Raw genomic sequence first — 15080 nt, forward strand, 5'->3', positions numbered from 1 at the left:
GCGAGAGATACAACGACAAGGCAACAACTGGCTTACATTTAACAACTAGTTTATGACAATCAATTGTTACACATCAAATACATTTAAAGGAAACATTTAAAGGAGGACATGCACGTGACAACTCAATACATCATACAACAGATCAAAGCATTTAAACATGCAAGTAACAATATAACAGTCCGGAGACAACAGTTCTATTTCAAAGGTACACGTCCGAAGACACATTAAAGGCCTAACAGTTCAATTGTTCATTATACAATGTTCGTATCATAACAATTCACATTACAATTCAAAGTCTTTAACGACTACATCAGAGTCCTTCTTTTTCTCTCTCTTTCTTCTTTCTCTTTTTTTCTTTTACATCGTAACACATATCAATACAATTAAATACCTTAATTCCTAATTAGAATAGCCAGTGTCCCATATTGCACTTCATCTCTCTCTGTACCGCTAACTCCAACTTGCCAAGCTCCTGAATCCCAACTGCTTGCCCTGACTTCCAAAATCCGACTGCTCGCTTTGACGACCAAAATCCGACTACTCGCCTTGACGACCGAATACCAACTGTCCTTCTATCACTACCCCTCAATCTGTCTCTACTGCTCATACCCTCTCCATCTGCTCTCAGCCCTAACTGCTTATCTCTATCCTCAATCTGTCTTTTAGCCTTATACTCTCTCTATCCCGCCTGGTCCTATGTCCCTATCTTTATTGGCGCTGCTGCTGTCATCCTCTCTATCTGCTCTCAGATTCCTTACTCTATCTTTCTCACTACTTTCCTCTTCCTCGGCCCTCACATCTCTCTGACCCCCAATCGACCGCACAAGGTCAAAAGGTTCCTCCAAAAGCCATTACTCTTCCAGTAAACAAAGGGCTATCACTTTTTACTCCAGACCTGCCGGCGCCACTCCCACAAAGTGGGTCAAGAAATACTGCACTAGCCAAACCATAACTATATTAACCCCACTCTCTTCGAAAGTTTACCTCTCTCCTCATGACTAGCACAGCTAGAGTATGTGCTGTTTGAGGCGGCCCTTTCCTTTGCCGTCCTCGAACCCCACAAAAAACATATATTGCCTACAGCAGACCCAAAAGTTGTGCCCCTTTAAAAGTGCCACCCTGGGTAGACAGCCCCTATGGTCCCCCACTCCAAGCTATGCTAGAGCTCCACATCATCCTTTTTATTTCTTTTTTACTTGTTTCAGTCATTTCATTGCAGTCATGCTGGGGCACCTTCTCAAAGGGTTTTAGTCGAACAGATCAACCCCAAGACTCTTTTTTTAAGCCTAGTACTTTTTATATCAATCTGTTATGCCAAACTGTTAAGTTACAGGGACATAAACACACCAACACCAGTTGTCAAGCAGTAGTAGGAGACAAACACAGACACACAAACACACAGATGTTTACATACATACATACATACATACATACATACACACATACATACATACATATATATGACAGGCTTCTTTCAGTTTCCATCTATCAAATCCTCTTACAAAGCTCTGGTCAGCATGAGGCTATAGTAAAAGACACTTGCCCAAAGTGCCACACAGTGGGACTGAACCTGGAACTATGTGGTTGAGAAGCAAGTTTCTTACCACATAGCTATGCCTGTGTGATTTTTACATATTAAAAAAAAATATCTGATGAATTACAAATCAGCTGTCTGCATCATTATTATTCTTTCTAATCTGGGCACAAAGCCAGTAATTTTGAAGGGAAGGGGAAAATCAATTACGTTGACCCCAGTATTTGACTAGTACTTTATTTTCATCAACCGCAAAAGGATTAAAGCTAATTTGACCTTGGCAAGATTTGAACTCAGAATATGAGTCAGAAGTAATACTGCTCAGCATTTTATCTGATAATGACTCTGCCAGCTTGGCACCTCCTGCTCCATTATAATAAAGCAGAAAAGGATTCAGTTCCTTACCGCTATTCAAACAGAACACCAATCCCACAAACCTGAAAAGACCTACAAAGATTATATGTATTGCAGCTCCTCTCACTAATTTTATAAAATATTATTTTATTATTCTTAATAGCCATTGGATCATTAAGCACTTGAGTAAATTCAACATGGGCATGGGTGCACAGTTAAGAAGCTCGCTTGGCAACACTATGGTTTTAGGTTCAGTCTTCTTGCATGGCACCTTGGGCAATTTATTTGTTGTTTTCTACTATAGCTCTAGGCTGACCAATGCTTTGTAGACAGAAATTGTAAGGAAGCCTATCATGTGTATGTGAGTGTGTGTGTGTTTGTATGTATACTCTCTTTTATTCTTTTATTTGTTTCAGTCATTTGACTGTGGTCATGCTGGAGCACCGCCTTTAGTCAAGCAAATCGACCCCAGGACTTATTCTTTGTAAGCCTAGTACATATTCTATCGGTCTCTTTTGCCCAACTGCTAAGTTACAGGGACGTAAACACACCAGCATCAGTTGTCAAGTGATGTTGGAGGGACAGACACAGACACACAAACATATACACACACATACACATATATATATACATATATACGACAGGCTTCTTTCAGTTTCCGTCTACCAAATCCACTCACAAGGCTTTGGTCAGCCCAAGGCTATATTAGAAAACACTTGCCCAAGGTGCCATGCAATGGAACTGAACCCAGAACCATGTATGTACGTATGTGTATATGTGTGTGTCTTTGTGTTGTGTTTGTCCCCCACCACTGCTTGACAACCAGTGCTGGTTTGTTTACATCCCCCATAACTTAGTAGTTTGGCCAAAGAAGCTTTGGGAATAAGCTCCAGACTCAAAAAATAAGTATTAGGGTCAATTTGTTCAACTATACTCTTCAAAGCTGTGCTCCAGCATGACCACAATCCAATGGCTGATACAAGCAGGAGACAAAAGTTAAAAAAACCTCTTACCTGTGAGGAAGGACTGGGTGAAGTAGAAACCAGAAATCCAGAATGTTGTTGGTGGGCCCTTCTCAATCCAATCCTGGAAGAATTTCAACCTAGAGAAGAATGAACATGTGTAGTTTGAATGTCCTTCGGAAATGTCCATAACTTTTCATGTCTGATATAATCCTAGACTTTAGTATGAATCTAGTCCATCTTCAGTGTAAAGTATTAGTATTAGCAAAGTTTTAGTATTGCACCAAACTCTTAGAAAACAAAACACTCTTAGATCAATGCAGAGGAGAGCAAAATCAATAAATACAGAAGCCTGGACAGCTGTTATCAGTTTGTGCCAGTCACCCTTGAAACATGGTGTTATAGGACCCCATACTACCGATTTCCTCCACAAAATATGGAATGGTAGCCCATTGGAGAAATAAGAGGTGGTGCTGAAAAGTCCCTGGTTTTCAGTAAAAGAAAATACAGGAGAATCAGTTAATTATGGTTTTATTTAATGTATCCCTCTCTCAGATTCACACACTTATTGCAGTGGTCCTTTAGTTTCTCTAAGCCCTGTAAAAGAACTCAGAAGTTTGGGCCTCCAACCAGGCTTTTCACAATACCCTTAAAGCCATGACCTTTGCAGAACCACCTTGCTTGTATGCAAGGTAAAAGAAAATACAGAAGAATCAGTTAATTATGATTTTAGTCAACATATTCCATTCTGAGATTCATGCACTTATTGAACTCAGAAAGTGAGTCTCCAAACAGGCCTTTCATGAAACCCTTAAAGCCAGGAACTTTTCAGCACTTCTTCATAAGGTGGAGTGAGTGGCTGCTGCAGCAATTATTGTTGGCCATTCTCCATGGTAACACCGTTGCAGTTACAACCACAGGGCGCAGCTAAACACCCTATTTGTTCTGACACATGCGGCCCATCACCCCTTTCCCTTCCATCTTCCACTGCTTGACACCTACCACTTTTTCTTTTCCTTTTCTTTCTTTTCCTTTTTTATCTTTCTTCTCTCCGGTTCCTTTGTATTTAAATGTTCTTATAAAGTAAAGATGTCAATACCAGAATATGACTGGTGCTAATTTACTGGTCTCCTAAAAATTGGTTCTCTCTGGTTCTCTCTGGTCCTCACTGCTATCAGCAGACATCCATATTTTCCAGCATACAAGTCAGCATAGTGTAAACATGTAGTGTAAATATTCAAACATCTTCACTATCTTTCCAACTCCTGCTACATTTCACATGGAATTTTTTACTCTCCATAGTTGTCTTGGTATATAAGTTGACCTACCGCTTTTGGCTGAAAACTTTGGTCGGAAAAATTTCCCTTATATGCCAGAAAATACAGTATAGTGTATCTTAAAGTTTGGCTTTAAAATTGGAAATACTGTAGAAATAATTATTTCAAATTTTGGTACAAGGCCAACAATTTGTGTGGAGGAGGTAAATTGATTATATCAATCCAAGTATTTAACCGGTACTTACTTATCAACCCCCAAAAGTGATGAGAGGCAAATTGGCCTTGATGGAACTTGAACTCAGAACATGAAGATTAACAAAATACTGCTAAGCATTTCATTCAGCATGCCAACAATTCTGCCAGCTTGCTGTCTTAAGTACTGTAGAAATATTGGAATTCTACCAATGAAAGTGTCAGCTGTACACTGGCTGACACTACAAATCTCTACCATTAATTGTATCAATGTACACTGATTGTAGAGATGTCCACCACTAACAATGGTATCATCTGTTCACTGTCTGTACACACGTCTACCACAAACAGTGATAGATATGTGTACATTAACATTTGTACATTAACATTGTTATCTGTACATAGGCTGTCCAGATGTTTGCCGCTAGCACTGTCGTCTTTACATTGACTGTACAAATGGGTACCACCACCAGTGTCATATGTATACTGACTGTACACTGATGTTGACCACAAGGTGTGTCATCTGTTAAACAAAGAGAAAGAAAATGAAGAACAGTAGGAGAGAAAGAGGCAGACAGGAAGAGACAGCATAGTAGACAAACAGAGAAACACAGAATGAGACATGGGCACATAGAATAAAAAATAAAGTGAGAGAGAGAAAGTGAAAAAGAAAATAAGATGACAAGAAACAAAAAGCTAGAGGCATGGAGAGAGAGATCAGATGACAGGAAAGGTTGAGAGAGAGAGAGAAAGAGAGTGGGTGGGGTGAATGATAGAAAGTAAGAATGAGAGAATAAGAGACAGAATAAGAAATCAGCTTTTAGCAACAGTATAAGAGAGAGGCAAAGGGAAAGAAAGAAAAAAAGAAGGAAGGAATACAAGGATGAGAAAAATAAGAATAATATAAATGCAGAAATCTAAAAGGTAGGTAACACATTACCTTGCTAAGTAATCATTAATATAGCTGCCTAATGGCTTGAGAGAGGGGTAGGACTTTGCTGCCCATGCGGAAGGAACACGACCAACCAACATACTGGAGAAAACTTCTTCTAAGCTGGCAGACATCACTACAAGACCTTTGATGGCTTTGCACAAACTCTTAAGAGTCTCTCGCACTACTGAAGTTAGTCTGTTGAAGCGGATCAATTCTTGCCGAAGAACTGTGTTCATCGATTCTGTATACAACACTGGATATTTTTGTATCACCTGAGTTTGTGGTGGCAGAGAGAAAAAGAAAAGATTAGAATAACTTCATTTGGTATTTCCATGTTAAGAAGGATCGGATTCTTACAGAAAATATATTACATTGTCAAGGAAAAACCACAAAATCAATTAAAAACTACTCAAAATATATGAGAGAGACTACCTGGATTTGTTTTCAATATTTCAAGGATTGAAGAGGGTGTAGATACAAACATACACGCATACACACATGCAATAAATGTTTCCAATATAGAAACAAGCACAAGACCAGTAAAAAATACTGCAAGGCATTTTACTGAGCACTTTAACCATTCAACCAATGTGTGCACACACACACACACACATACACACACACACACACACATATATATATATATATATATATATAAATAAAAGAAATACTGAATTTCTAAATCTCTCGTAGAGACATGTACAGTGGTGGAGCGATAGAATGGTTGTATACTGTCAATCTAACACGAACGTGACAGTAGGGGGTACACCACCGCTGTATAGCCCTAGGAAGCATCGAACGCCTCCTGATGGCTTTGACACATTTTTCCTGTGTCCTTATATACATTTACGAAGGGGAGACAAACACCCCTGGCCGCCGAAGCTGCATCTAGGGTCACGTGTTTCAGGATCGTTGTCCTTCATCGGCCTAGAGTAGCAGACACCGGTCAGTTGGTGATATTTGTCTCGACTTCACAATTGTATATATCTATAATTCAGTGAAGTCTATTCACTGATTATCAAAATAAGAAATACTGAATTTCTAAATCTCTCGTAGAGACATGTACGGTGGTGGGGCGATAGAATGGTTGTATACTGTCAATCTAACATGAAAGTGACAGTAGGGGGTACACCACCGCTGTATAGCCCTAGGAAGCATCGAACACCTCCTGATGGCTTTGACACATTTTTCCTGTGTCCTTATATACATTTACAAAGGGGAGACAAACACCCCCGGCTGCTGAAGCTGCATCTATATACAATTGCGAAGTCGAGACAAATATCACCAGCTGACCGGTGTCTGCTACTCTAGGCCGATGAAGGACAACGATCCTGAAACACGTGTCCCTAGATGCAGTTTCGGCGGACGGGGGTGTTTGTCTCCCCTTCATAAATGTATATAAGGACACAGGAAAAATGTGTCAAAGCCATCAGGAGGCGTTCGATGCTTCCTAGGGCTATACAGCGGTGGTGTACCCCCTACTGTCACTTTCGTGTTAGATTGACAGTATACAACCATTCTATATATATATATATATATATATATATAAATATATAAACTAAAACAGGGAGTTTATCTTGCTACTCAAGTTTCATGCCACTGCAATCTTCAGGTGAGAATTGTTACAATTCAGTACTAATGGTGTATTTATATCCTTTGGTATGTGTTTGTAGTCAGGTGTTTATCAAAGATGTTTATACCAGTTAGAAAATATATAGTGAGAAGGAATCCTCTTGGAGTATTCCTCTTCTAATAAGAATGGGTTTCTTTTTATCATTCCTGTTTGTACCTGCAGAATTGTTTGTCATTTATGCATGACGTTTGCTAAACATGCTTGTTTTTAGTGTTATCTTATTGATGGCTAGTGTTTCAAGAATGAGGGTATGGAACACTCGGAAGTATTATGGTAATCAATCCATGCTTTGCTTACATCCTTGCTTATCCTTTGTAAGTCTTTGGTTAGAATTTTCTTTATCAGTAATTTGATCTTTACAACCAAGTCTTAGCAGAAACTTATCCTTTGCAGTTCCCCATCTGGCCAGACAAGATAATCTATTCTTCTGTGAAAGGGATGCATTTCACTTGTCAGGAATCCCATCTGTTGCTAGCATCCTTTAGAAGATGTGCTTTGTAAGCTATAGTTGTTGGTGTGCAGATGTGCTGAGGCTGTACCACCATCAGGTTTTCCAGTAAGGTGAACAAGTATAGTCATTATTTTTAAGATACACTTTCAGCAGTTTGTCTCTTTGACAGAGTTGCAGTCCTAGGTCAAGAAATGACAAAGATTGGGTGTCTCCATCTGAAATGTTGTCAGGCACTTACTAACCTCTACTAACCAGTTAATGAAGTTCCCCTTTAGAAGTTTAGTAGAGGAGGTAAGAGTGATGATGTTTTTGAGGAAGCTCTAGGCATTGACAAAGATGAACTGACTGGTCTGTTTCAGAGGACTTTTGAGCAGGGGTCTACTACAGATAGCTTTCAGAAATCTTTGGCCTCGAAGTGCTACTGAGGAACACTACTAGTTCGATATGAACTCTGCAAATATAGAATTGCTACCAGGCAGGACTTCCCAAAAGGCACACAGAGTGACAAAACTGTAGTACAAGCTCTTATGTAGTATGTAGTATTTGAGCATTACTGATTTGTAAGTTGTCACATGTAGGATTGATCCTGCTGTCAGCTGAGTTCAATGTGAAAATCATTCTACCATCCTTCTTTAACATGGCTGAGCAGGCAGTGTTCCTCCCTCTAACAGCAATGGCAAAAGAGGTTGTGTGGTGGATGAGATTGAAAGGATTAAGGGTAAACACCCTTTTCCTCAGATGAGGTAAACACCTTTTACCTCATCAACTTTTCAGGTTCCACTGGGAACAAAAAGTGAGGATGGAGAAGGAAGTGCTGTACTCCAGTGGTTTTGTCAAAAGGTGGGTGACTGTGATAACAACAGTTAAGTTGAATGGAATTACTCTATGTGCCTGCTTATAGATACGAAAAATAACATTTCGGTGAGAGCTCAGAGTGATCCTGGATCCGTAAAGTTCCTTGGCATGCCTTAGTCAGAGGCACTCTTTTATTAGGAGGACTGCATCATCCATATATTCACATATTTTGCATATTAAGTATACTTTTATCACATTTTCCCCTCTTTCCTCTCTGTTTACACCCTCACCATTTTTATATAAAGCCTCACACAAACTATAGCCTGTTCTTATAGTGTTTCCTTCACTGAGTGCCCCTGCGGAAAATGAAAGAAATTGTTGTTATTATTGTTATCATTATCATCGTGAAAAGAAGAATGCTCTGCATTTTAAATGTGACTATTACCATTTCCATGTCATAATTTTCTGGAAGTTTCTGAAGAATATCTGTTGCCAACTCTTGAATTACCTCTCCTGACGATTTGCCTGCAGCAGATGTAACACGAGGAAGGGTCAAAAGAATTCCATTGAAAAGCTGCAACAGACAAAAAGGAAAAGGAATTGGGAGCTAACAATGGAATTCTGGGAATAAGTACAACAGATGGAACTGAAATACACATACACTATTCATAAATAACATACTATAGTGTTATATATTCAAGGGCTTCTGTCAATCAAAGTTTACCATACATCAACACATGTATACACAGGCCTGGGTATGATTTTTTTTTCTTTTTAGACAGATTAGCAATTGCCCATGCATGCAATTCTTCTCTCTACATGCCATTGATGTATAACAGAAGTGCTATCAATACAGCCATAACTGTCGGAAGGCAAAGATCCAGAACAAGTAACCCAAGGCTCCTTATTTGACATTCTAACAATTCTAGCAATCCACTGTCTTGGATTGGTATTTCTTTCGTTTATCAACCCTGAAAGGATAAAAGGCAAAGCAGGCTTCAGCAGGATTTGAAAGGGAACCACAGTCTTGAAACAAATACCTGTTTCTTTACTACCCACAAGGGGCTAAACACAGAGGAGACAAACAAGGACAGACAGACGGATTAAGTCGATTATATCAACCCAGTGCATAACTGGTACTTTATTTATCGACCCCGAAAGGATGAAAGGCAAAGTCGACGTCGGCGGAATTTGAACTCGGAACGTAAAAGACAGACGAAATACCGCTAAGCATGTCACCCGGTGCTCTAACGTTTCTGCCAGCTCACCGCCTTACAAATACCACAATGCGTTTTATCCAATGCACCATCCAGTTCAGTCCTTGTTGTGGTATGATGGCTTGTGCACTCAATGACTCTGAGAACTATGCCAGTAGAGTGCAAGCTCCTTTTAAGGCCTCCCTTACTGGACAAGTCAAAGAATAGAGACCACCTCACTATGATGATCATCATCCAGGTCATTATCTCCACCAATACAACAGTTGCACTCATCATCAAAGTTATTGGTTATTATCACCACCAACTCAACTACTACCACCAAAACCACCACCACCACTACTATTACCACAGTCCTCGCTACAATCCGAAATGTCTATCTTACCTCCTGTGTTTCACTGTTGTCCTTGGTGATGTCTGCATTCTCATGAAGTCCAAACACTTCAGGTGATGTAATGATGGGAAAACCTTTGATGTACTTCACATAATCATCATAGTCACTTTCAGGTGGTGTGTAGTAGATACCTGACTGAGAAAATCTAACACACAAACATATATATATATATATATTATAGAATAACCTGGCTGTTTGATTAATTATGTTGCATATGTGTGTGAATGCATGTATGTATATATTCTTGCATACATGTATGTTTCCTTATATGTATTTGTATGTATGTGTATATAGTTGTGCTAATGTTCATGTGTATAATTGTGTATATGTAGATGTGCCTGCACATATATTTGTCTATACTTATGTGTTTTTATATCTATCTATCAGTTTATGTATATATATACACATACACATGCATACATACACACATACACACATGCACACACATACATACACACATACATACACACACACACATACATACATACATACATATACTCTTTACTCTTTAACTCTTTTACTTGTTTCAGTCATTTGACTGTGGCCATGCTGGAGCACCACCTTTTAGTCAAGCAAATCGACTCCAGGACTTATTCTTCGTAAGCCTAGTACTTATTCTATCAGTCTCTTTTGCTGAACCACTAAGTTACGGGCACGTAAACACACCAACATTAGTTGTCAAGTGATGTTGTGGGGACAAACACAAACACACAAACATATACACACACACATACATATATATACATATATATATATATATATATATATATATATATATATATATACGATGGGCTTCTTTCAGTTTCCATCTCCCAAATCCACTCACAAGGCTTTGGTCGACCCGAGGCTATAGTAGAAGACACTTGCCCAAGATGCTACGCAGTCGGACTGAATCCGGAACCATGTGGTTCGTAAGTAAGCTACTTACCACACAGCCACTCCTACACCTACATATAAATGTGTAAATAATTGCACATTGTTCTTTTACATGCAGAAAGCAGATACCAATCTATACATCCATCACAGGAACTTTACCTCTCCAAATTTGTTTTAAAATTTTAGGGCTGTCACCATTGGTGTTTGAAAAGTAGGTTAGCATAGATTGTAAGAGAGCTGGAATGGAGGCAAGCAGAAGTCTACTGCATTCAAGAAGCAAGATGAAGGGGAGACTCCTCACAAGCAAGAAACAAGTGTAATACCTTGGCTAAGGGTCTTCTTCTATAACCCCAAGCTGATCAAAGCCTTGTGAGTAGATTTGGTAGACAAAACCTGAAAGAAACTTGGCATAAACACATACACACACACACACACACACACACACATACACACACACACACACACACACACACAAGGGCATCCAGTTGCTGAAACTATGCCAAAACAGAACAGCAGAGGTTGGTTTAGTCTTCTGACTTGTCTGTTCCTGTTAAACCACCCAATGCAATAGAAAATGGACATTAAATGATGACGATGATGATGATGAAGGTGATGACGATGATGACAGTATATGTGTATGTAATTACGTGTATGTTTCAGTGTACCCTTGTCTTGACATCAAGTGATGGCTGTAAACAAGCATCACCATTATACATGCAGTGTTGTTTACTGCCAGTCTTTTATGGAAAACTCATTTACACACACATACATACATATATATATATATATATTACATAAATACACACTGTACACAGACAAACATGCTATCTATACAGGTATAAACTCATAAAGAAGATAAATAGAGTGCACATACTGATAGTTTGACTCAGTGGCAATTTCATAGTTCAGGAAGTTGGACAACATTGACATCAAAAGACGACGGTCCTTGTCATCTGTGACACGACCACCATAATTACAGTGGCCAGTCAAATAGGTCAGTGCTGCAATGGGCAGGTGCTCATAATCATTTAGGAACATCTGGTGAACACAACAATAATTATATAGTTAGAATAGCATAGTGGGAAAGCTAACATATGCAAAACATATGAATATCTAACACATGTCTCAAAAGTAATGCATAAACAAGAATAATTTAGGTGATTCTACCAATATGTATAGGTAGAGTAATTCTTCATTTATAGAAGCCTTTCTTTCTTTTCTTCTTCACTGCAGCAAATACTGGGTTTCAGGCAGAAGCAGTGAACCATCATTGAGTTGTTGATGAAGGAGTGGTGCAAGCTGTCTGACATCTACAGAAGGCAACAAAGTTATTTACAGAGACAGTGTCATTGACAAGAGTAATGTGCACAGATGGATGAAGAATTATCCAAAAGAAGAAACTAGCATTGAAGACAAACCACACAGTGGGAGACCCCAATTGCAAAAGCTGGCACAAATTGTCAGCAAATTGCCATGTTTGCAGGCACAATTGCAAGCTAACATGGATAGATGAGTCATCATCCACAAGCTTGCTGCATCAGTGGACTATGGTTAGTCCATTGCAGAAGATGGTGAAAGACTCTGTTATCAGAAAGTGTGCCCAAAGTGAGTACCTCAGTAGATGATTTGAAGAAGAAAAGGCTGAAAGACTACTCTAGTCTACTGAAAGTGTTAAGTCAATAAAGACACGTTTTATTTCTGATCTGGTGACAGGGGATGAAACATGAGCATATCCTGGAAATGAAGTCTCTGGTACTATAATACAAACTTGCTGTTTTAAAATGACCTAAATCAAAGCTTCCATCAAGATTTCAGGTTAATATATTTCAAATACCAGCTTAATTCTTAAATTAAAAAAAAATTAATTTAAATGAAGGCAGTGTATTTCAATAGAAATGTGGTAACAAAAAGGTTAAGAGCCATGATTGACACAGAAAGTCATGGTGACAGCACAAAGTCATAACACACAGCCTTACATATATATCATATACAATATACAACTACACACATACATGTGGCAGTGTATGACGTAACTACATTTATACACTGCATACACAAAACACCTACATACATGCAGTAGCTGCATATGAAATACAATTGCATATGTTCACAGTCGACTACACATGCATACAGCAGTATTTAACACATACAAGTGTAGATGACATATAACAAAGTACATACAGTCATGTACACAGATACAGCAGTACATAACACAGAAGTACACACATAATACAGAGTATAATAGAGTTACCCATACGCATATACAGCTGTGTATATTCTACATACATACGGCCATGTAGAACACACATCTCTGCATACATACAGCTTATATAATACAGCAATAACACCATGCACAACAAAGGAATGCATGATATATAACATGTAGAAGTGTGTGAAGTTCTACCTACCAACATCTGTCTCATGCTGATCCGCAGGTCGGATTCATTAAATCCATATGGAATGTTCCATCCGAGATGTCCAAAGCTGCGTCGTTCTTGTACAAGGGCATGGAAAAAACAGAGACCAAACAACAGTTTGTGCCATACTTCTGGCTGTTGGTAGCATGAAGAGAAAGAAAGAGATAGTGTGAGAGAGAGAGGTAATCATTATCATCATCATCATCATTTAACGTCGGTTTTCCATGCTGGCATGGGTTGGACAGTTTGACAGGAATTGGCCAGCTGGAGAGCTGCGCCAGGCTCCAGTTGTCTGTTTTGGCATGGCTTCTGCAGCAGGATACCCTTCCTAACACCATTCACTTCACAGAGTGTACTGGGTGCTGTTTATGTGACACTGGCACAGGTGCCTTCGATGGGCACCAGCATGGTTGCTTTTTACATGGTATTAGCATAGATTTTGTTTGACATGGCACTGGTCTATGTGCCTTTTACATGTATGCGGAACTAGCATGGGTGCTTCCTACATGGCACCAGCACAAGTTCTTTTTACACGGCACCAAAATGGATGTTTTATGTGGTATGTACAGTTATTGATGGTGATGTATAAGAGATGTGTGTTGAAGAGTGGTTAGATGGGTAAATAAAGGAGGAATATAAGAGAGACGAAGAAAATGCTATGTATAGTGGGAGATGACAAAGAAATGAAATAGAGAGATAGATAGATAGAGAGAGAGAGAGAGTAAGAGTGTGTGTGAGAGAGAGAATAAGAGTGTGTGAGAGAGAGTAAGAATGTGTGTGAGAGAGTGTAAGAGTGTGTGTGTGTGTGTGAGAGTGTAAGAGGGTGTGTGTGAGAGAGAGAGAGAGTAGGAGTGTGAGTGAGAGAGAGAAAGAGTGTGTGAGAGAGAAAGAGAATAAGAGTGTGTGTGAGAGATGTGTGAGAGAGAGTGAGTGAGAGTGTGTATGTGTGAGAAAGAAAGAGAGAAAGAGGGAAAGAAAGAAAATAAGAAAGGAAGGAAGGAAGGAAGAAAGAAAGAAAGAGAGAGGGAAGTGATGGAAGAGACAGGATACATTGAAGTAGGAAGGAAGATCTGAAGGAAGTGAAGGGAGATAAGTATAACATGCAATAATTTAAACCCACCATAGGTGGTGAGCTGGCAGAATTGTTACTGCACCAGGCAAAATGCTTAGCAGAATTTCGTTTGTCCTTACATTCTAAGTTCAAATAATTTTACCTTTCGTCTTTTTGGGGGTTGATAAAATAAGTACCAGTTGAGCACTGGGGTCAATGTAAACAACTTACGCCTTTCCCTAAAGTCGTTGGCCTCCTACCAAAATTTGAAATCAATATTATAAACACACTAATACTTTAATGCATAAGCTTTACAGCAACCAATACTTTAAAGCAACGCTAGAATATTACACTAACATCAACAGTTCACCCACATTGCACCATCACATCAACAAGCACCACAAGCTTCAGCACAATAATACAATGCCAGAACAGTATAGCAACATTATAGCAACACTGTGTGAACAAACTTCAACACTACAGCACAATATCAGATCAATAAAGTAACAAACACTGGTACAAAACAGTATTAGAACACCAGCATTACACCAGAACTATAATTGCATCTTCAACACTATATGAGGAGGTGCTGAAAAGTTCCTAGCTTTAAGGGTATTGTGAAAGACCTGGCTGGAGGTCCAACCTTCCAAGATCTTTTACAGGGCTTAGAAAAACTGAAAAACTGCTGCAATAACTCAATAAATCTGAGAGGGAAATATGTTGAATAAAATCGTAATTTCTTTTACCCAAAGACGGGAATTTTTCAGCACCCCCTTGTACAGGGTGCAGCAGAAATACCTCCCACATTTGAAAGGTTGACAAAAGGAAAAAGAACAACATTTATGAACAATTAATTTTACTGCTGTTTAAACAAAGGGTTACAGTTTTTGTTCATTAGCTAAATGAAAATATTGTTGGCACTTGCATAAGTTCATTAGCAACACATAGGTGAAAGTTTAAAATGTGGGAGGTATTTCTGCCACACCCTGTATATGC

At 39.0% G+C, this 15080-nt stretch overlaps 1 protein-coding gene across 2 annotated transcripts in view; it reads right to left on the bottom strand.

Moving 5' to 3' along the window:
- LOC115214188 (dynein heavy chain 3, axonemal-like) overlaps nt 1-15080 on the bottom strand; it is a 257372-nt gene that overhangs the window by 8547 nt on the left and 233745 nt on the right. For both annotated transcript variants that reach the window (XM_036504718.1, XM_029783288.2), the window contains 6 exons: nt 13025-13168; nt 11491-11654; nt 9732-9885; nt 8578-8706; nt 5260-5525; nt 2902-2990 (listed from right to left, as the gene is read on the bottom strand). In XM_036504718.1, the coding sequence (XP_036360611.1) occupies nt 2902-2990; nt 5260-5525; nt 8578-8706; nt 9732-9885; nt 11491-11654; nt 13025-13168 (946 nt within the window). The remainder of the gene's footprint in view (nt 1-2901; nt 2991-5259; nt 5526-8577; nt 8707-9731; nt 9886-11490; nt 11655-13024; nt 13169-15080) is intronic.

The sequence above is a fragment of the Octopus sinensis genome, linkage group LG7 (assembly GCF_006345805.1).
Source record: "Octopus sinensis linkage group LG7, ASM634580v1, whole genome shotgun sequence".
NCBI classification, from domain to species: domain Eukaryota; kingdom Metazoa; phylum Mollusca; class Cephalopoda; order Octopoda; family Octopodidae; genus Octopus; species Octopus sinensis.